At 40.6% G+C, this 24,174-nt stretch overlaps 1 protein-coding gene across 6 annotated transcripts in view; it reads right to left on the bottom strand.

The window, feature by feature from the left end:
• Positions 1 to 752: 752 nt before the first annotated feature.
• Positions 753 to 24,174, bottom strand: part of pigl (phosphatidylinositol glycan anchor biosynthesis, class L) — a 78,132-nt gene continuing 54,710 nt past the window's right edge. For 5 of the 6 annotated variants that reach the window (XM_060912590.1, XM_060912592.1, XM_060912594.1 and 2 more), the window contains 5 exons: positions 21,525 to 21,566; positions 19,929 to 19,996; positions 13,248 to 13,279; positions 9,301 to 9,434; positions 753 to 1,456 (listed from right to left, as the gene is read on the bottom strand). In XM_060912590.1, the coding sequence (XP_060768573.1) occupies positions 1,328 to 1,456; positions 9,301 to 9,434; positions 13,248 to 13,279; positions 19,929 to 19,996; positions 21,525 to 21,566 (405 nt within the window). In that variant the 3' untranslated portion in view covers positions 753 to 1,327. The remainder of the gene's footprint in view (positions 1,457 to 9,300; positions 9,435 to 13,247; positions 13,280 to 19,928; positions 19,997 to 21,524; positions 21,567 to 24,174) is intronic. The other variant, XM_060912591.1, reaches the window with a different exon arrangement.

Here is a 24,174-nt window from a genome sequence, read left to right as displayed (position 1 = left end):
TAGCATCACTAGAGTGCCAGTCAAAAGTTCGGACACACTCATTCATAGGTTTTTCTGTATTGTGACTATTTTATTGTCGAACAATACAGAAGACATCAAAACTATGAAATAACATATGGAACAAAAAGGTATTAAAAATCAAAACATGTGGGGGCGTCGTGGCTCAGGTGGATAAGGCGCCATACCATAAATCCAGGGACCCGGGTCCGATTCCGGCCCAAGGTCAATTCCCGATCCCTCCCCGTCTCTCTCTCCTGCTCATTTCCTGTCTCTACACTGTCATATCCAATAATAAAGGTGAAAAAAGCCCCAAAAAATACCTTAAAAAAAAAATCAAAACATGTTTCATATTTGAGTTCTTCAAAGTAGCCACCGTTTCCCTTGATGACGCTTTACACGCTACTGGCATTATCTTAACCAGCTTCATGAGGCTAACCTGGAACGCTTTTCAGTTAACTGGTGTGTCTCGTCAAAACTTAATTAACGGACGAGTTTCTTGCCTTATTAATGTGTTTGAGATCAAACAGTAAATAATAAAGATGCAGTAAATAGCCCGATTCCACAACTGTAGTAAATCCATATTATGTCAAGAAACGCTCAAGTAAGTAAAGAGAAACAACATCCGTCATTACTTTAAGACATGAGGTGTCTTTTAATTAATAAAAATAAACAAAAATCATTGAATTAGAAGGTGTGTCCAAACTTTGGACTGGTACTGTACATGTGAAATAAAATATCTGACTGAACATCAGTTGGCTGAGCCCCATGCTCATCTGGACTTTTATTCTTAAATTGTTGGAATAACATGAAATAACATTGACACAAACTATTTACAAAGTGTATATCAGGTATATAAAGTTAACTGGTACAGTCCAGAAAGTCTTATTCTTGTCTACAGTAGACTAAAAACAGAACAGTCTTAAGTTGCTTTCACACCACACATCTGGACACACACACACGTGGTTTTAGGAAACATTTCATGCAAAACAGAATGAAATGTTTCAGTAATGTTTTAGACTTTGACTATGTTCCACGGAACAGGTTACGTCGTGTTGAAAGTCCAAGAATAATTGACTTGTGAAGTGTGAGAGTGGCAAAGTAGTAGATTAACAAAACAGAACATTTAACAACTGTAAACATTTTATTTTAAACTCATTTTTAAAAAATAATGCAGAATTTCAGTATATTCATTTCAGCGCGAGTGCAAGGCATTTCTTATCAGAATGAAGTTGTAAAAAAAAACCCAAACAAACCCAAAACCAAAAAAAAAAAAACCAGTGCATTAGTTTGAACAGTCACTTTCATCTTTCATTAGAGATCATTCCGTCTAGTAGAACTTCACATCCTTTTTCTCCACGGGCATAGCTCGGAAGGTGTTGATGTACATGTAGCGTGAGAAAAGAATGTACAGGCGTCTGAACCAGAGGAGCTGCGAGCGGTGATGCAACATGGCCTCCTGATTGAGAAAAAGGGATAGCAATTAATCAAAAACAAACTCACAGGTTTCAACATGTACAGATTAGCAACGTGAGACCAAATGTGTTGTAAAACAGTCTAGTTGTGTTGGGAATACTCCAGAACTGGAGAATCTGATAAAGTTCCTTTAGCACAGCCTGTTTAGACCTTCAGTAGGGTAAATGAGTCATTCCGGGATGGCTGTTAAGGATTGGTTAATGATTAAACATTATGACTAAGGGTTCCAGTAAGTTCCAGGAGTTCACTTTCCTTTCCAATGTCTAGTACATAATGTACAGAGCTCTGATGATGGCTTCTAGGCCACTTAGAGTTACTTATCGGATCATATTTCATCCAAACGGCTTTTGAATTCAATTCAGACTTACAGTAGCTCTGACTTAGGCAGTAAGAGGCATAGTTTATTTGGGAACTTTATTAATAAAATCCTTTTTAGGCGAAGCTCATTCCTGAAGTTGGTTGAGAAGACAGCGTGTGTGCAAAACTTCATCAGGAATGCTGTTAAAACAGTTTTCATTTGTCTAATACTGTACTTTGAATGGCGGCACGGTGGTGTAGTGGTTAGCGCTGTCGCCTCACAGCAAGAAGGTCCGGGTTCGAGCCCCGTGGCCGGCGAGAGCCTTTCTGTGCGGAGTTTGCATGTTCTCCCCGTGTCCGCGTGGGTTTCCTCCGGGTGCTCCGGTTTCCCCCACAGTCCAAAGACATGCAGGTTAGGTTAACTGGTGACTCTAAATTGACCGTAGGTGTGAGTGTGAATGGTTGTCTATGGCCCTGTCCACACGGCAACGGACTCAGGTGAATCTGATAAAATTGTTTATCGTTTCGGCCTGGCGTCCACACGGGTGCCCCAAAACGATATTTTTTGAGAACGAGTTCCAGAGTGGAAAAATCTGGCAACGGCGCCGTTGTGAAGTCGTCTGGATAAGTAGAACGGATTTGTTTACGATGACGTCACAACCACATGACTAGAACAAGCAGCACTCTCGCCGTTTTGTATGAACCACTGCATTGCATTCACTTTTGTATACAGGTTTTCTTTTAAATAAACAAGTAACTGAACCATTTCTTGAATTTCTTTTTTTTTATTGGATAAGACTGCTTTTCAAAATGTTCACACACAATATAAAAAGTTATATAAATTATATAAAAATGCTTTTCAAAATGTTCACACACAATAAGAAAATTAAGTTATATAAAACTATGCACACTAATAAAACTAATTTGTACACACAGAAGGCACGATTTCCTCGCATAGTCACAGCCATCTTCTTGTTGTTGTGTGTTTGTTCCTGTGAGTGCTTCACGCCGGGTAGAAGAAGGGGTTTATGCACATGCGTCCTACTTCTTCTATTGTTCTGGTGTCTCCGATGGGACCGTCTTACAGCGCACGTAGAGGTGTGGCATGTGTATTGCATCGTTTTCAGCAAGTGTTGCGTTGCCATATGTACCTGATATTTTACTGATCTGTTGCCCATGTGGACGCGATATTTTTTTAAAATAAAATCTCGTTGCCGTTGTCGTGTGGATGTAGCCCATGTGTCAGCCCTGTGATGACCTGGCGACTTGTCCAGGGTGTACCCCGCCTTTCGCCCGTAGTCAGCTGGGATAGGCTCCAGCTTGCCTGCGACCCTGTAGAACAGGATAAAGCGGCTAGAGATAATGAGATGAGAATGTACTTTGAATACCCTTCCTTCTATTACGACGTATCCAAACTTTTGACTGTTAGTGTATAAATTCAAATTTCCAGATGTCACACACTGCCATCTTTACATCAGGTCAGGAGATATGAGGTTCCCTGCAAAACTTTAACTTCTTTCTTCTGGTTCTTTTCAACTTATTTATTTTTGGTTAAGTTCGTTTTCTGTGCATTTCTTCCTGGATTTTCTAATTTGCCCCAAGGAACCATGGCAGATCCAAACTTTTTCAATTCTATATATATGAACTCATTCATATTTGAGTCACCTGTAACCCTATATCATTGTTTATGGTCAAACCAAAGTCTCATTATCAACACATTTCCAAATGTATTACATTTAAGTAAGAAAAAAGTTTAATCATTGTTCTTCTATTCACATTCACTGGATATGAGCAATCGTGTGCTCTGATTGGCGACACTACTACTAGGCTATCAGCTCCTATAGACCCTTCCCACGTGACGTCACGACAAACGCGGCCGCCATTTTGGACATGAACTACCAGTAGTCTACCACAGCCAACAACGAGGAACGACGGCGAAGCATCGAAAGGAATATAGCCATCAAAGAAAGTTTTTACTTTCAGCAAGACTTCCATCATGACATTATATTGTTGTGCACCTGGATGTAGTAACCATCAACACACAAGGCAAGATTTATCATTTTATTGGATCCCGACAGATGCTGACCGACGGAGAAGATGGATGGTCTCTAAAATACTGGCAAAATGATGTTTATTGACATAGCAATCGTGTGTAACGGGAAGCATTTGCATATCCGAAGTGTTGTGTTTACATCAAAGATAAAATAAACCGATATGACGACTGCTGCTGCCAGGTTGGGGACACAAACTAGTAGAAAGGAAGTGTGCCAACAGTGCCAACAGACTTCCTTTGTGGTTGGTTCTGCTTTAAGGTAAGATGCATTTAATTATTCGTCTGCTGTGGGTTTGGAATCGGTAGCCTGACCGATTCGTTCATGTTTGTGGTGCCATTTGTTTGTTGATGCGTGTTGAAATGGAAGATTGGTTGTTGACATGATTTCCAGTGATGCTTTGGTGCTGCTGTGGATCAGATGTGTTGAGTAGCCTGACTGTTTTTTTTTCTTGCGTGTGGTAGATCATTGTTGGCGCGAGGTTGTTTTTTGAACATGCCAATGCGGACACGATTTCCCCTGATCAGTTATGACTTCAGACGCGATGCGTGTGTGGAGGTGTGGAGTCCGCGTGATATGTGCGTAAGATAGGCTTCTCATGTGTTTGGAGATCCGCGCTCTGAGACAAGCGCAAGCACCCCCCCCAAGGGAAAAAAGGGACCCCCCGAAAATATCGGCATAGTTCGAACACTGGGTTGGAGAAAGTAATGGCAAATAGTGAGTGCACAAACCATAGAAGGTAAACTGTACACAGCGCCAGGGCAGTGTGATGGTATGTCTACTTTTAGATTGCGTTAGCTTATCAATGAACACACTCGTCACTCGACGAGTTTCACGTCTTTACGACGGATACTTAAATGTGTGTTAGGTATTATTGTTGCAGTCTAAGCAGTCATTGTAGCAGCTAGATGAGCGAGAACCGAAAGGGTCTGTGCCATAAACCGTTATTTCTTCATGTCCAAAATGGCGGTCGCGTTTACGAAGGTCACGTGAGTGAAAAGGGTCTATACCGTGAACAGAGAAAAACAAAATGGTAGAGCGTGTTGCTGAATCAACCGAGGATGAAATAAAAACTCGACTTGAAAACAAAACCCCAAAAATTGTGATCAAGTATTTTAAAGAAATAGAAATGGATAAAAGAATATATTTTTTCCCTCACCCCACAATATCTCCTGTTCCACACTCCAGCCCAGTAATGCACCTTTAAGGACGGTTGCCAACCGCCAAAAATACAAAAACAAACAAACAAAAACCCTAAAGACCCCCCCAAAATATGGAATAAAACTATTTGATGGTAAGAACACATCTTTTTTTATTTTTCAAGAATGATTATTATTGCATTTTTCACAAATTGCTACTGCCATTTTGCGGGTCTGTTTACATTATAAGCAGAAATGATGGTCAATGTTTTGTATAAAGATATTATTTATCAAATTTGCAAAAAACAAATAAATAAAAATAATATAATAATAAAAAAAGGTCTGTTTCTCAAAATCCAGTAAATGTTGACAGAATAAAAGAGTTATTCCACTCAATCTCGTCGTACATGGGTTATAGCCGACTCAGCACTACGCACCTCGTCAGCTATCAGTTCAAGTATGACTCGATTTCGTGGAATAACTGTTAATTATTTTTTTCGCGTTCCGGCAGTTTCCATCAAATCCTGCGCTCTGATTGGCTGGTGAGCGGGTCCGTATCCTACGATATGGACCCCAGTTACGGACCCTGGTTACAGACCTCTGGCGACTCACTCATTCACAATAACAACAAACATTGTAGCAATTTTTGTCAACATTTATTTTCGCATTTCTCAGGAGAATAGCATTAATTTTACATCATGGATAGCGATAACGACAGTCTTCACAGCGAAAGCGAGTTTTACTACCCTGAGGAAGAAGAAATAAAAGAAAACATTTCAGGAGAAAGCTAAAAACCTGTAACTGTTGCGAACGCCGAGCAAAAACATGGCTGAATCCTGAATGACTCAATTTTGTATAAATAGGGGACTACATAGGCAGCAAAATGTAGTTGTTTTCCTGCCATGGAAGTGCACTTGTATAGCGAGGAGGAAGCCATTTGCATTACAGCCGTGAATGAGGATTCAAAATAGCAGCTCGCCTCGGCTCGGTTTTCCCTTTCGGGCGCTCTCGTTTTCTGTTAGAATTTGGTAAAGAAAAAAATATATTATTTTAAAAATTTGCAACTGTTGCTAACGCCGAGCAAAAACATGGCTGAATCCTGAATAACTCAGTTTTGTATAAATAAGGGACTACATAGGCGGCAAAATGTAGTTTTTTTTCCTGCCATGGAAGTGCACTTGTATACCAAGAAGGAAGCAATTTGCATTACAGCCATGAATGAGGATTCAAAATGGCGGCTTGGTTCGGTTTTCCCTTTCGGGCGCTCTCGTTTTCTGTTAGAATTTGGTAAAGAAAAAAATAAACACAGTCCCCTCCAAAAGTATTGGAACGGCAAGGTCAATTCCTTTGTTTTTTTTTTGTACACTGAAGACATTTGGGTTTCAGATCAAAAGATGAATATGAGACAAAAGTTCAGAATTCCAGCTTTTATTTCCTGGTATTTACATCTAGATGTGTTAAACAACTCAGGACAGAGCACCTTTTCTTTGAACCCACCCACTTTTCAAGTGAGCAAAAGTATTGGAACATGTGACTGATGGGTGTTTCTAGTTGCTCAGGTGTTGCCTTTTAGATTGATTGCTGAAACTTTAAATAGTTCTTGTTTTTGGCTTTGGGTTTCACCTGTGAAAACTGTATTTGCTGCTAAGCAAACATGAAGACCAGAGAGCTGTCAATGGGAGAAAAGCAAACCATTTTGAAGCTGAGAGAAGAGGGAAAATCGATCAGAGCTATTGGACAAACATTGGGCATAGCTAGTACAACAATTTGGAATGTACTGAAAAAGAAAGAAACTACTGGTGTACTGAGCAACAAACATCGAACAGGTCGGCCAAGGGTAACAACAGCAGTTGATGACAAACATTGTGAGAGCTGTGAAGAAACACCCAAAGACAACAGTCAGTGACATCACTGCCAAACTCCACAGGGCAGGGGTGAAGGCATCACAATCCACTGTTCGAAGAAGACTTCGAGAGAAGAAATATAGAGGCCATACCACAAGATGCAAACCACTCATCAGCAAAAAGAATCAGAAGGCTAGATTGGATTTTGCAAAGAAGTACAGAGATCAGCCACAAAAGTTTTGGGACAAAGTTTTATGGACTGATGAGACCAAGATTAACCTCTACCAAAGTGATGGAAAGGCCAAAGTATGGAGAAAGAAAGGATCTGCTTATGATCCAAAACATACAAGCTCATCTGTGAAGCATGGTGGAGGTAATGTCATGGCTTGGGTTTGCATGGCTGCTTCTGGAACTGGCTCACTAGTCTTTATTGATGATGTAACTCATGATGGTAGCAGCAGAATGAATTCTGAAGTCTACAAAACCATTTTGTCTGGCAATTTACAGAAAAATGCATCCAAACTAATTGGGAGAAGCTTCATCATGCAACAAGACAATGACCCAAAACACACTGCCAACACAACAAAGGACTTCATCAGGGGGAAAAAGTGGAAGGTCTTGGACTGGCCAAGTCAATCACCGGACCTTAACCCAATAGAGCATGCATTTTACCTCTTGAAGAGGAGACTGAAGGGAGGAACCCCCAGAAACAAACAACAACTGAAAGAGGCTGCAGTAAAGGCCTGGAACAGCATTTCAAATGAAGAATGCAACAGCCTGGTGAAGTCAGTGGGTCGCAGGCTCAATGCAGTTATTGCAAGTAAGGGTTATGCCACCAAATATTAAATGTTATTCACTTTAAGTTAATTTAATAATGTCTGTTCCAATACTTTTGCTCACTTGAAAAGTGGGTGGGTTCAAAGAAAAGGTGCTCTGTCCTGAGTTGTTTAACACATCTAGATGTAAATACCAGGAAATAAAAGCTGGAATTCTGAACTTTTGTCTCATATTCATCTTTTGATCTGAAACCCAAATGTCTTCAGTGTACAAAAAAAAACAAAAACAAAGGAATTGACCTTGCCGTTCCAACACTTTTGGAGGAGACTGTATATTATTTATCAGCTTACGGTTGGTCCGTATGGTGAAATACCGTGACCTCGGCCTTGAATACTGACCTCGGCCCAGAGGGCCTCGCTCAGTACTTTCAAGACCTTGGTCACGGTATTTCACAATATGGACCTCCCAGCTGGTAAATAACATATATTTATTTTTTTCGCGGTCCAAATCCTGCGCTCCGATTGGCTGGCGAGCGGGTCCATATCCTACGGTACGGACCCCAGTTACGGACCCCAGTTATGGACCTCTGGCGACTCGCTCGTTCACAACAACAACAAACGTAGCATTTTTTGTCAACATTTATCTTTTTTTAAATAAGATTTATTTCTAAGATTATCAAAAATCTTATACATTTTTGCCAGCATTTCTCAGGAGAATAGCATTAATTTTACAGCATGGATAGTGATAACGACAGTGTTCACAGCGAAAGCGAGTTTTACTACCCTGAGGAAGAAGAAATTAAAAAAAAAAAACATTTCAGGAGAAAGCTAAAAACCTCTAACTTGCTAACGCCGAGCAAAAACATGGCTGAATCCTGAATGACTCAGGCAAAATGTAGTTTTTTTCCTGCCATGGAAGTGCACTTGTATACCGAGGAGGAAGCCATTTGCATTACAGCCGTGAATGAGGATTCAAAATAGCGGCTCGCCTCGGCTCAGTTTTCCCTTTGAGCGCTCTCGTTTTCTGTTAGAATTTGGTAAAGAAAAAAATAAATACATTATTTACCAGCTTAAGGTCGGTCCGTATGGTGAAATACCGTGACCTCGGCCTTGAATACTGACCTCGGCCCAGAGGGCCTCGCTCAGTACTTTCAAGACCTCGGTCACGGTATTTCATCATACGGACCTCCCAGCTCGTAAATAACATATATATATATGGTAAAGATTTCTGGAAAGATTTTTGTATTTAACATTTCTAGGAGTCTCCAGAGTCAGCGCTTTGTAAAGTCTTCATAACAAATGAATTTACGGTTTCTGAGTAATATGACAAAATGCATTTTTTTGTCTTATTAACCTCGAGGACCGAATAAAAGAGAGACTGGTGACTGAACGATTTTATTGTTGCTGATATTTACTGTTGTGATATTTCACAACAGTAACTATAAATTATAACTATAAGTACAGCATGCCATTCTTTTATGAATAAAATGTTAAAATTTAAGAAAAAAAAACTGTTAGAAGAATCAAACATTACAAACTGCATGACACCATGACACACCCTTAGTGATCGATTTCATATAAAAACATGCCCTGTTGTGTTTTATTCTTCCACAGCATACAGTTAGATGATATATCATAATAAAGAAATCAGAAATAGTTATACAGCTTAATAAGTCATCATGTGTGCTTGTTTAGAAGCTCGCGTGTTTTGTTTCCTCACCTTAGCTTTTTTGTATTCGTTTGGTCCTATGATGCAGCAGAAAGATGAGGGTAAGAGCCAGCTGATTGGCAGCTCAAAGAGGGACAGATACTTCCTGAGGATGCTAATCGTATGCAGGGAGAGGACCTGGCAACCTGTGAAGGGAAAAAAACAAAACAAAATAAAACAGTGAAAAATAGATTTTGAGAAAAGATTTGTTCAAGACGAAGCAGAGCAGTTCAACACTGCCACCTGTTGGGACTTTTCCACTAATGCTACCTTTGTGCGCTTTTCAAGCTATTTCCAGCTCAAGAAGTTATCTAGGCCCAACACTGATCTATCTCCTTCCAGCTTTTGTAAAAATGTACATAGTAAAAATGACAGATACAGATGAATAATATCTACTTAAAGTAAGTTGTATTTATATAAATAAGCCAGTGTTGTAGTCGAGTCACTAAACCTCAAGTCCGAGTCCAGTCTCAAGTCCCCAGTGTTCAAGTCCAAGTCTCATCTCATCTCATCATCTCTAGCCGCTTTATCCTGTTCTACAGGGTCGCAGGCAAGCTGGAGCCTATCCCAGCTGACTACGGGTGAAAGGCGGGGTACACCCTGGACAAGTCGCCAGGTCATCACAGGGCTGACACATAGACACAGACAACCATTCACACTCACATTCACACCTACGGTCAATTTAGAGTCACCAGTTAACCTAACCTGCATGTCTTTGGACTGTGGGGGAAACCAGAGCACCCAGAGGAAACCCACGCGGACACGGGGAGAACATGCAAACTCCACACAGAAAGGCCCTCATCGGCCATGGGGCTCGAACCCGGACCTTCTTGCTGTGAGGCGACAGTGCTAACCACTACACCACCGTGCCACCCCAAGTCCAAGTCATTAAAGAAAATTTCGAGTCGAATCCGACAAATGACACAGCTGTCACATACACACACACTCTGAAACACACTGATAGCTTTGAGTAGTGTGAAGATGTATGTCCCATACCATAGCCTACAATAAATTCACAAAATAATAATATTAATGTCTTCCATCAGGACTATTCAGGAAAAGGCTAGTGGCATGAATGTTAAGCATCCATGTCAAAAACATAACACTCTCACAAACATAACACTCTTAATGTGCTTTTACTGTAACAAATGCACTTGTGTGCATTTCAAAAACATAACCATGTTACACAAACATGATGCATCTCAAAAACAAAAAGCTTTGATTCTGACACCATGGAACTACACGTCAGGGAACTTGAATTTGTTTTGTCGTCTCCTTGATAGTTCTTCTACATATGTAACACATAGCAGTGCATTTTTCCCCACTGCACGAGAAGTCTGTATAAGCAAAGAGGACAATCCGGGGGCTTCTCTCCAAGCATTTCAGCGCCATTAACGTAAGTTTGTTCCTGAACATGACGTACAGTGGTGCTTGAAAGTTTGTGAACCCCTTAGAATTTTCTGTATTTCTGCATAAATATGACCTAAAACAACATCAGATTTTCACACAAGTCTTAAAAGTAGATAAAGAGAACCCAGTTAAACAAATGAGACAAACATATTATACTTGGCCATTTATTTATTGAGGAAAATAATCCAATATTACATATCTGTGAGTGGCAAAAGTATGTGAACCTCTAGGATTAGCAGTTAATTTGAAGGTGAAATTAGAGTCCGGTGTTTTCAATCAATGGGATGACAATCAGGTGTGAGTGGGCACCCTGTTTTATTTAAAGAACAGGGATCTATCAAAGTATGATCTTCACAAGACACGTTTGTGGAAGTGTATCATGGCACTAACAAAGGAGATTTCTGAGGACCTCAGAAAAAGCGTTATTGATGCTCATCAGGCTGGAAAAGGTTACAAAACCATCTCTAAAGAGTTTGTATTCCACCAATCCACAGTCAGACAGATTGTTACCCTCCCCAGGAGTGGTCGACCAACAAAGATCACTCCAAGAGCAAGGCGTGTAATAGTCGGGGAGGTCACAAAGGACCCCAGGGTAACTTCTAAGCAACTGAAGGCCTCTCTCACATTGGCTAATGTTAATGTTCATGAGTCCACCATCAGGAGAACACTGAACAACAATGGTGGGCATGGCAGGGTTGCAAGCAGAAAGCCACTGCTCTCCAAAAAGAACATTGCTGCTCATCTGCAGTTTGCTAAAGATCACGTGGACAAGCTAGAAGGCTATTGGAAAAATGTTTTGTGGACGGATGAGACCAAAATAGAACTTTTTGGTTTAAATGAGAAGCGTTATGTTTGGGGAAAGGAAAACACTGCATTCCAGCATAAGAACCTTATCCCATCTGTGAAACATGGTGGTGGTAGTATCATGGTTTGGGCCTGTTTTGCTGCATCTGGGCCAGGACGACTTGCCATCATTGATGGAACAATGAATTCTGAATTATACCAGTGAATCCTAAAGGAAAATGTCAGGACATCAGTCCATGAACTGAATCTCAAGAGAAGGTGGGTCATGCAGCAAGACAACGACCCTAAGCACACAAGTCGTTTTATCAAAGAATGGTTAAAGAAGAATAAAGTTAATGTTTTGGAATGGCCAAGTCAAAGTCCTGACCTTAATCCAATCGAAATGTTGTGGAAGGACCCGAAGCGAGCAGTTCATGTGAGGAAACCCACCAACATCCCAGAGTTGAAGCTGTTCCGTACGGAGGAATGGGCTAAAATTCCTCCAAGCCGGTGTGCAGGACTGATCAACAGTTACCGGAAACGTTTAGTTGCAGTTATTGCTGCACAAGGGGGTCACACCAGATACTGAAAGCAAAGGTTCACATACTTTTGCCACTCACAGATAGGTAATATTGGATCATTTTCCTCCATAAATAAATGACCAAGTATAATATTTTGTCTCATTTGTTTAACTGGGTTCTCTTTATCTACTTTTAGGACTTGTGTGAAAACCTGATGTTGTTTTAGGTCATATTTATGCAGAAATATAGAAAATTCTAAAGGGTTCACAAACTTTCAAGCACCACTGTATGAACAGGTGAATGTGCATTCTCTTGCATGAAATTAGTATAAAATTAATGTAGATATAAATATCTTATGCCAAAGTATTATGGCATGTTGCAAAAATTAAAGAAAAAAATCAGAGTCCTCGTCTCCAATTTATGAGTCCGAATGCAGTTAATGTACGAGTCCGAGTCCAAGTTGGAGTCATCAGTGCTCAAGTCCAAGTCAAGTCACGAGTCCTTAAAATTAGGGCACGAGTCAGACTCGAGTCCAAGTCCTGGACTGGAGTACTACAAGCCTGAAATAAACGATCACTTTACTTATTTGTCATGATACAGGAAAGGATAGTTTAAGTTCAGTGCCAAGTTGGAAACCTGGGTATTAAAGTAGTTTCTGAAATTGCCCCTTGTTATTCCAGCTCGTAATTATGTTCTGACTTTTTTTTTGTCAGGGTGGCACAGTGGTTAGCAAGGTCGCCTCACAGCAAGAAGGTTCTGGGTTCGAACCCAGCGGCTGGCGAGTGCCTTTCTGTGTGGAGTTTGCATGTTCTCCCCCGTGTCTGTGCGGGTTTCCTCTGGGTGCTCCGGTTTCCCCCACAATCCAAAAGACATGTAGTTAGTAGGTTGACGTGGGACAGCTTTGGGCAAGGTACCTAACCCCTGTCTGCTCCCCGGGCGCTCTGGTGTGGCTGCCCACTGCTCTGGGTGTCTGTGTGCATGTGTTCACTGCTTCAGATGGGTTAAATGCAGAGGATGAATTTCACTGTGCTTGAAGTGTGCACGTGACAAATAAAAGGTTTCTTCTTCTTCAACCTGAATCAACCATAATTCTGTTAGCACATGAAGTGCACTGCATAACAGCAAACAACAGGTGGCGCAATCGAACCAGAAATCTCAACCAAGGGTGGACCTCTGGCACTTTCGTACACAGCTGAAACAAACATCAACAGAAATACATGATACAAACTCACATGTTCTACTTACCTTCTGGTATTCTTCCAACAAATGCTAGATGACTGAATAGAAGAAGAAGAAGAAGAAGAAGCCAGTATTAGATAAAAGTACAAAAATTCAAACCACAGTGATGAAAATAAAATCAGAAATACTAAACTAATGCCAAAGAATGAATACTGTGAAAAACATTGGAAGTAAAATGAAGACAAATAGGGGTTCATTTAATGCATATTAAGTGAACAGACACCTTTTTGAACACTTGTGAACCCTTTTTTCCTTGCTCTGTTACAAGCAGGCGCACGCACGCACGTGCACACACACACACACACACACACACACACACACACACACACACATGCACGTGATTAGAGGGAACTTTAAATCCATAACCAAGTTCCTGGAAATCTCCATGGTGTCCTGGTTTGGTCCACCACAGTGCCACCTCCCTCTCCGTCTCTTTCACCCAGCTGACCGAGATCAAATATAATCCATCAGAATCAGATGACGTCTACAAAACTCGTATTGTATTTTATGTATTTCTTTACTTTTTTATTTAAATATGCCACAAACTAAATAAGTAAATAATAACTCCAAACACACTTCGGAAATGCTACGGACATGGCAGTGCCCAACCAAACAAAAACAGCTCACCACAGTAATAACCCTTTCATCTGACTCTCTGAGCTCATTCAAGAAAAACACTAACCCTGGCAAGACTCCAACTGGGAGAGAGGTCAAAACAGTGGGAACACACTGTGTGCTGCAACACACGTTAAACCAGAGAACTACAAACTGCAGGGTTTCTCGTTTTACCTTATTTATCACACCAGAGTCTGCTACCAATGGCTTCACTTTTTACATTACGTGTCTCAGAAGAAAAGAAAATAAATCTCTGGCCCTGTCAAAAAGGTGTAATTGGCTTATTACTCATGCTAAAACTTTTCCCAGAAGCAGTATGCAGTACGCAACACGATGTAGGAATATTTTCAGTGGACCAAAAACAGCTGAGTACACAAGCTAAATTCCCAAGTAAACAACCAAAGCTGAAAATGTCATTTTCAAAACTAAAGCTGTGATGAAAAAGCATCTATACATGGAAAAACCACAGTGAAACTCTGCTACGGTGGTGCTTGAAAGTTTGTGGACCCTTTAGAATTTTCTATATTTCTGCATAAATATGACCTAAAACATCATCAGATTTTCACACAAGTCCTAAAAGTAGATAAAGAGAACCCAGTTAAACAAATGAGACAAAAATATTCTACTTGGTCATTTATTTATTGAGGAAAATGATCCAATATTATATATCTGTGAGTGGCAAAAGTATGTGAACCTCTAGGATTAGCAGTTAATTTGAAGGTGAAATTAGAGTCAGGTGTTTTCAGTCAATGGGATGACAATCAGGTGTGAGTGGGCACCCTGTTTTATTTAAAGAACAGGGATCTATCAAAGTCTGATCTTCACAACACATGTTTGTGGAAGTGTATCATGGCACAAACAAAGATGATTTCTGAGGACCTCAGAAAAAGCGTTGTTGATGCTCATCAGGCTGGAAAAGGTTACAAAACCATTTCTAAAGAGTTTGGACTTCAACAATCCACAGTCAGACAGATTGTGTACAAATGGAGGGAATGCAATACCATAGTTACCCTCCCCAGGAGTGGTCGACCAACAAAGATCACTCCAAGAGCAAGGCGTGTAATAGTCGGCGAGGTCATAAAGGACCCCAGGGTAACTTCTAAGCAACTGAAGGCCTCTCTCACATTGGCTAATGTTAATGTTCATGAGTCCACCATCAGGAAAACACTGAACAACAATGGTGTGCATGGCAGGGTTCTAAGGAGAAAGCCACTGCTCTCCAAAAAGAACACTGCTGCTCATCTGCAGTTTGCTAAAGATCACGTGGACAAGCCAGAAGGCTATTGGAAAAATGTTTTGTGGACGGATGAGACCAAACTAGGACATTTTGGTTTAAATGAAAAGCGTTATGTTATATTTGGAGAAAGGAAAACACTGCATTCCAGCATAAGAACCTTATCCCATCTGTGAAACATGGTGGTGGTAGTATCATGGTTTGGGCCTGTTTTGCTGCATCTGGGCCAGGATGGCTTACCATCATTGATGGAACAATAATTGTGAATTATACCAGCAAATTCTACAGGAAAATGTCAGGACATCTGTCCATGAACTGAATCTCAAGAGGTGGGTCATGGAGCAAGACAACGACCCTAAGCACACAAATCGTTCTACCAAAGAATGGTTAAAGAAGAATAAAGTTAATGTTTTGGAATGGCCAAGTCAAAGTCCTGACCTTAATCCAATCGAAATGCTGTGGAAGGACCTGAAGCAAGCAGTTCATGTGAAGAAACCCACCAATGTCCCAGAGTTGAAGCTGTTCTGTATGGAGGAATGGGCTAAAATTCCTCCAAGCCGGTGTGCAGAACTGATCAACAGTTACTGCAAATGTTTAGTTGCAGTTATTGCTGCACAAGGGGGTCACACCAGATACTGAAAGCAAAGGTTCACATACTTTTGCCACTCACAGATATGTAATATTGGATCATTTTCCTCAATAAATAAATGACCAAGGATAATATTTTTGTCTCATTTGTTTAACTGGGTTCTCTTTATCTACTTTTAGGACTTGTGTGAAAATCTGATGTTGTTTTAGGTCATATTTATGAAGAAGTATAGAAAATTCTAAAGGGTTCACAAACTTTCAAGCACCACTGTATGTTTTCATGGACTTCATGTTGTAGTGAAATGAAAGCTGAAAAAAATGTACCTTGGCTAGTTTAATGCCACTGTGAACAAGCTAATGCTAACAGATAATTATTAGCAACGGCTAAACAGCTTGTTTGCTTGACTGTTGCAATAAAAACAACAACAACAACAAAACCCAAATTACTTTTCTTAAAATCTCTTTACTTCTTAATTGGCTGTCATGGTTTACTCAACACATTACAGACATTTAGCCAGCTATGCTAACCATACTTCTCTTCCAAAGCTAAAGCTAAAAATACAATAACTGAAAATACTCTACAAAATCAACATGATCCGAGATAATTCTGAGGTAACTGTGCTCGTCACATAACCTTACATACTACACTACCGTTCAAAAGTTTGGGGTCACCCAGACAATTTTGTGTTTTCCATGAAAAGTCACACTTTTATTTACCACCATAAGACTAGGTCACAACCGGACGTACAATTTTTTGGCCGTGCGATTTTTGGCGTTTCCCAAATCGCTGCGTTTTTTTTTTTGTTCATGGAGAAAGACGCGCGTTGGCCGTAAGTTTGTCTTGCAACCTGAAAAAAACGTAAGCGCCCGTAGAGTTTGTCTGACATGACAAAGAACCTCTGTGGCCGGTCTGCGGCCAGTCTACGGCTCGAAAATCAGTACATCACACGCGCGCCCTCCGTGCGTTTCACGCACGCCTTCCGTGCGTTTCTTGCACGTAGACCAGCCGTAGGAGCACGTACGGCCGGTTGTGACCGAGGCTATAAGTTGTAAAATGAATAGAAAATATAGTCAAGACATTTTTCTGGCCATTTTGAGCATTTAATCGACCCCACAAATGTGACGCTCCAGAAACTCAATCTGCTCAAAGGAAGGTCAGTTTTATAGCTTCTCTAAAGAGTTCAACTGTTTTCAGCTGTGCTAACATGATTGTACAAGGGTTTTCTAATCATCCATTAGCCTTCTGAGGCAATGAGCAAACACATTGTACCATTAGAACACTGGAGTGAGAGTTGCTGGAAATGGGCCTCTATACACCTATGGAGATATTGCACCAAAAACAGACATTTGCAGCTAGAATAGTCATTTACCACATTAGCAATGTATAGAGTGTATTTCTGATTAGTTTAAAGTGATCTTCATTGAAAAGAACAGTGCTTTTCTTTCAAAAATAAGGACATTTCAAAGTGACCCCAAACTTTTGAACGGTAGTGTGTATTTCATAGTGAAGTACACAGTATACTCTTGTGAAATTTGTGGTAAACAGATAGCTCATCACCTGTGGCAACAACTTTGCTATCTTAACAAACAATTGTTATCTTGCTAGCATCGGCTATCTTATCGGTCTGTGTTTTCGTGTGTTGCCTTTGGCTGGAGTTCTTATTTTAAAATTAATACTAAAAACTAAAACCGGTTTTTACTACTTTAAAGCTGTTCGTTGTTGGCTTAGAAGATGGGTTCTTTAGAACTATAAAGCCATTCTGTACAAAAATTAAGTGGTCCGAGGTAACTGCCTCCATACATTGCGTTGCATAATTATTCACAATTTTGCATTACATTACATTTATGACATTTATCAGATGCTCTTATCCAGAGCGATGTGCAACATATCCAGAACAGCCTGGGGAGCAGTTGAAGGTTAGGTGCTTTGCTCGAGGGCACTTCAGCCATTCTTGCTGGTCCAGGGAATCGAACCAGCAACCTTTTGGTCCCAAAGTTGCTTTTCTAACCATTAGGCCATGGCTTCCCCACCCAAAAAAAAAAAAAAAAAAAAAGCAGAAGTTTTGCACAAAAAAAACAGATATTTGTTGGGGTTGCATAAATATTCACTCCCCTGGGTTAATACTTGGTGGAACTACCTTTGGCTGCCATCATATCAGGGATTTATTTATTTATTTTTTCCAATAATGGCTCTCTTTTCACCCAAAGTTGCTTTTCTAACCATTAGCCCATGGCTTCCCCACAAAAAAAAAAAAACAGAATTTTTGCACAAAAAAAACAGATATTTGTTGGGGTTGCATAAATATTCACTCCCCTGGGTTAATACTTGGTGGAACCACCTTTGGCTGCCATCATATCAGGGATTTATTTATCTATTTATTTTCAATAATGGCTCTCTTTTCACCACTCATCTATAAAGCCCAGCACTGTGCCATCTAAGCTATGGATCTCCCCAGCTCCTTCAGAGTTAGCCTTGGTCTCTTAGTTGCTCTACTGGTCACTGGATGGCCTTCTTGAGTCTTGGTTGTGCCATATTCTTTTTTTTTTTTAAATAATGGACTTAATAATAATGGCTCTGTGGGATGTTCAAAGTTTTTGCAATATGTTTGATAACCAAACCCTGATTTTTTGGGGGGGCTTTTTTCACCTTTATTGGATAGGACAGTGTAGAAGACAGGAAATGAGTGGGAGAGAGATGGGGAGGGATCGGGAAATGACCTCGTGTCGGAATCGAACCCGGGTCCCCGGATTTATGGTATGGCGCCTTATCCACCTGAGCCACGACGCCCCCAACCAAACCCGGATTAATACTTTTCCAGAAATTTGTCCTGGACTTATTTGGATAGCTACTTGGTCTTCATGATGCTACTTGTTTAAGTATGTTCTTTAGCAAACTCTGAGGCTTTCCAATAACAAGTGAGATTATGGGACACTTTAAATGAAGAGAGCTCGATTCAATTCAACTAATTATGCTACTTCCGATGGCAACTGGTTGCACCAGAAATAATTTAGGGATTTCACAGCAATGGGGGTGGATATATATGCAATCACAATTTTTTTTTTCATTTTGCAAACTATACTGATTTTCCCCCACTTTCACATTATGTACAGTTTTGTGTAGATTCATTACATAACCTCAATTAAGTCCATTTCAGTTCCAGGATATAATACTACAAAGTGTGGAAAAGGCCAAAGGGATAAATACTTATGCAAGGCACTGCAAGTTAATTGGATTGATAGGTGGTCAAACGGCTGTAGTATACCAAATGATAATTCCCACATATTTTTAAAGAACAGTATGACATGGGACATTATACTGTATACAACAGACACAGCCTCGGTAGAGCTGTGGGCCTCCAGGAATGAAGTTTGACACTTCGGCTGTAACACCACGTCACAGGCTATGTCGTCCAACTTGAAATGAATGAAATGGTGTGAGTAAAGTTGAATCAACAGACTCCTATATTGTCACATGTCAGGGTGTGTCCATGTTCCAATACGGCCACAAAAACCTTTTCGCTTCCCAAACCACTAACCCTGGCTGTGGTTTGCCATCTTCCCAATCCGAGAGGAATAAAGAAATGAAGTGTGTAATAAAGTTGGAGAACACACAGACGGCTGTGTATTACCACTTCTCCATGCTGCTGTAATGAGGACAGGATTTAAACGCTTGGCTTGCTCTCCTTCTGCCCGACCATTGCTCAATAACCAAACATGGATTTCTTTAGTGCGCAATTCCTTCAGGCGTATCGCAGGAACCTTGGTCGGGTTTTTATCTCTGTTTGTGATTCCAGAGAATTGACCTGTGCTTTTGGTCACCACTGCCTTATCTTAATGGACTTCACTGGGGATTTGAACTTCAGTAACCTTGTACAGAGGGCGTGATTGGGTATGAGGATATGGCGAGTTTATCGGAAAGATAGCAATTACTGATCGCTCCGTACACATACAGAGTCAATGGCTGCACACTTTGAAAACTTTGCCAACTCATGGTGAATTTCTGGAGTTGCTACAATAAAAATACAGCTGTCTTTATCTTATGGACCTGATTTTGATGGTGCAGTGACTTATTACTGAATTGCCTCACCACTGTTATTAGCTTCCTGCTCACATTTTCCACATTTATTAGATTCTACGTGTAAAAATTTGTCACAAATAAATACATTTTCATGATTTGGGCTGAAACAAATTTCCTCCCTTAACACAAATGAACTGAAAACTCTGCTTGAGTAGGATGAAAATAAAGCTACCCGAGTGCTTTGTAGATGGCGATGTGATTGGCATGCCCGCTCACTCCTCCCTCATCGAATGTCAGCACCTGTCAAGACAGTCTTCATATTAGAGCTGAAAAATTTGGACAGGTAGAACATGTTTAGCAATCACTGACGCGCTTGACACATTTAATAATGACATCACGCACAGTAGGATTAGCTTATGTATGCCTTGTGTAAGAATCATTTTATATAATAAACACAAGAAAATGGGCCAAGGTTCTTTTTGCCACAAAAGTGTTACAGACCGTTCAAATTTAGGACCCACTTCATAACACACATCACAGCTTCTCGAGAGGTCATTAAAACTTAATGGAACAAAAAAGGGGGGGAAAAAAGGGGTAAAAAGGAAAACCTATGTCAGAACATGCTCCTGAAGGGTTCTATTCCACTTGTACCACAGCAATTCGCCAACAATTAAAATTTTTTAATTAAAGAATGACACGTTGTACTTTTAGTCTATTATAGTTACGTTTAGTGTTCTGGAACGTCTGTAAAATGAGTTAGTTCCTGTTGTCACTTATGTACAGTACATTACAATAGCTCTAAGCAGTTATCTCTCTCAGGCGGCACGGTGGTGTAGAGGTTAGCGCTGTCGCCTCACAGCAAGAAGGTCCTGGGTTCGAGCCCAGCGGCCGGCGAGGGCCTTTCTGTGTAGAGTTTGCATGTTCTCCGCGTGGGTTTCCCCCACAGTCCAAAGACATGCAGGTTAGGTTAACTGGTGACTCTAATGGTGATGATACATGGGGCAACTTTTTGGGCAATGTTGCCGAGCAATGTTGCTGGCAACGGGCAACTAGGTGAGACACAGGGCAACTTTTCAGGGCAACTAACAATGGGCAACGGCAGTTTACAGTTAGCTAAAAAAAAAAATCGATGTCTTAATTTTTGCTGTGACCATTTAATCAAGCTGTCTGTTGTTTTTTAGAGCTTTGGTGAGGTAAATTCCTCCATATAGAATATTAAAATAACAACTTACCGGCGTAAAAACAGATGAGGAGTCTCTCCATCTCTTCACTCCACTGACACTGAGCGGCCGCCATATTTGTTTGAAATTTCTGATCCGAACCTCACCGGAGGTCACATGACTCGATACTCGCGTTCTGATTGGCTTATCTCAAAAAGTTGCCAGAGATTATCAAAACCATTCAGAAAGAAACAATGTTGCCCAATCTCAATAGAAAAGAGTCAAAACGCAATTGCCCAGCAACATTGCTCGGCAACATTGCCCAAAAAGTTGCCCCGTGTATCATCACCATAAGGCTACATCCACACGACAACGGCAACGAGATGTTATTTAAAAATATATCGCGTCCAAATGGGCAACGATCAGTAAAATATCAGGTCCATATGGCAACGCAACGCTTGCTGAAAACGATGCAATACACATGCCACACCTCTAGGGGCGCTGTAAGACGGTCCCTTCGGAGACACCAGAACAATAGAAGAAGTAAGGACGCATGCGCATAAACTATTATGCGCGAGACTTCATATTAGCCACAAAGTCAGGAAAATCTGTTCGTAAAATTACATTATAATGACCAAATACAATGAAAAGTATTTTTCCAGTCTCACCTGTGAAAGGTAATCCCATGTGATCTCGTTTGGACGGCAAACCTGTTGGTACAGTTAAACACAGCTAATCTTTATTCTCCGCTTTGACCTATCCAATATGGCGGCTAGGATGACGTATGATTCTACGCGGAAGGCGGCGTCTTTAATGGTCCGGAATAAATTGAATGCTACACGTTGATGGATTAATTTGTTGTTTCTCACCTGTGAAAGGTAATCCCATGTGATCTCGTTTGGACGGTAAACCTGTTGGTACAGTTAAACGCAGTACATGAATCTTTATTCTCCACTTTGACCCATACAATATGGCGGCGAGGATGACGTATGATTCTACGCGGAAGGCGGCGTCTTTAATGGTCCGGAATAAATTGAATGCTACACGTTGATGGATTAATTTGCTCTTCTACGCCCTTTTTGAGGAATGTATTGTAGGACTTAAACCAACATCTGAAGAGGTGAGATCGCTCCTTTTTTTCCCTATTTTTGCTGGCGGGATTGACTCTGCCCTAAGGGCTATTCTCTCTCTCTCTCTCTCACTTTGCACCATTACACAATAAATATTCACAGTGAAAATATTTTGTAAGCGCGTTTCATGAACCAAGTTATAGGATTTGTTGACAACTCGCATCGAGTTCGTTACACTTCTACCCGGCATGAAGCACTCACAGTCATGTGGTTGTGACGTCATCGTAAACAAATCCGTTCTACTCATCCAGACGACTTCACAACGGCAACGTTGCCAGATCTTTCCACTCTGGAACCCGTTCTCAAAAAGATTGCGTTTTGGGCACCCAAAACGCCGGTGCCGTGTGGACGCCAGGCCTAAACAATAAGCAATTGTATCGGAGTCACCTGAATCCGTTGCCGTGTGGACAGGGCCTAAATTGACCGTAGGTGTGAATGTGAATGGTTGTCTGTGTCTATGTGTCAGCCCTGTGATGACCTGGCGACTTGTCCAGGGTGTACCCCGCCTTTCGCCCGTAGTCAGCTGGGATAGGCTCCAGCTTGCCTGCGACCCTGTAGAACAGGATAAAGCGGCTAGAGATAATGAGATGAGGTGAGATGAGTTATCTCTCTCATCAAGGCAAAAAACTACAGCTTGTCATGTAAGTCGTCAAAAATAAATGTTGGAAAACTTGGCTTTGCCTCCGATTGTTAAGTGTTGACACTGGAGACTCCTGCTTCCAAGTATACTAAACTTCTTACAGAAATGACACATAATTTTTAAAAAGTCCATTTACGTGGAGTGTTCACATTACAAGTCCCTGTTTAAGCTGTTACTATCGAAACAATAATGTCTTAGAATAAGCGTGTCAAGATCAACTTTATAGCTGGAATTACAATTTAAGCCATGCTATTATAGAAAATTACCAATCAGAATTGAGTGCATTAAAGCGAGATGGCCTCTCGATTTCATAAAATCGGTGAAATTTAGTTCCTTCTGAAATTTGGTCACTGTGATGCATGTTTATTTCTGTAATATCTCACAAAATATCAGGTCATTCTGTGGCTGGGAAGTGATTTAATTTGAGGGGATTCCCAAGCAAATAACGTGCATGAAATCGCTCGCTTCACGCAGTCAAGCAGACAGAGGAAGTCCGTGACCGCCGATATTTATTAGTTTGGTCCTGCGTTTCCTTTCCTTCGTATATAACATAACGTCTTTTCTTCTCGCTTTCTGTTACTGTAGTCGGTCTTTCACATTTCATTCGCACACTCACGCCCTCCATTTTTCTCTCCTGTTTCAAATTTGTATCCCACAATGCCTTGCGCGAATGGGGAAAGCCTACCATGTCATGCATGACGTAGTATCTTGAATTGGGTCATGGTGAAGCAGGAAAAAATAGAGGAGAATTTAGAGCCATGTGGCCCTAAATTCATTAATTGTTCTATTTAAAAAAAAAAAAAAAACTAATAAAATTGGAAGTCTGTGATTCGAATTCAGTAGCTTTCAGTCCACTAAACAAAAATAATTGGGTGTCAGGGAAAATTCTTTTTATGACCCACACTTGAAAACTCTAAAAGGCAGCCTACCTTTAATATAAACAACATCGCTGAGCTATAATACGTATTAAGTTGGGTTCTATGTTGCGTTAGCCTTTACTTGTATGTTTACTGTTTATTCATTGCTAAATGAAACACACTACATTTCAAAAGTTTTTGTTTGCCCCAGAGCATATGAAAGTACAAATATACAGTACTGTGCAAAAGTCTTCAGCACCCTATTTTTTTTCATACAAACTTTGTTACAGATTTCTATTTTATGACTTCTACATTATCGAGTCAGTACAAAAACATTTTAGAGTTCCGAACGTTCGTTTTCCAGCACAAAATTAAATGTTACAGAAAAAAAGTTTCTATCTAGGCAGCATATTACATAAGAGGCCACTTTTCAGATGAAAAAAGAAAACATTATGAAGGCTACTGGGTTTTGGTGCAAAATTAAGAAGCGAGTGTGACAGTCAAAGTGTCCAGAAGAACTGGGGCTGGTTCTGTAAGATGCTCAGTAAAACCTACAGCTCATTTCCGCATAAAACTTCATTTATTGGACCCGAGACTACCATTTTTTTTTTTTTAAAGCAAAGTGTCATCTCACACCAAATATCGACTTTGTTTCATTTATTACGGCTTACTGCTGTTTATAGTATTTTTT

The sequence above is a fragment of the Neoarius graeffei genome, chromosome 28, assembly GCF_027579695.1.
Source record: "Neoarius graeffei isolate fNeoGra1 chromosome 28, fNeoGra1.pri, whole genome shotgun sequence".
In the NCBI taxonomy this organism is placed as follows: Eukaryota; Metazoa; Chordata; class Actinopteri; order Siluriformes; family Ariidae; genus Neoarius; species Neoarius graeffei.
The sequence above is the reverse complement of the archived record's forward strand: the minus strand, read 5'-3'. Positions and strand labels throughout refer to the sequence as shown.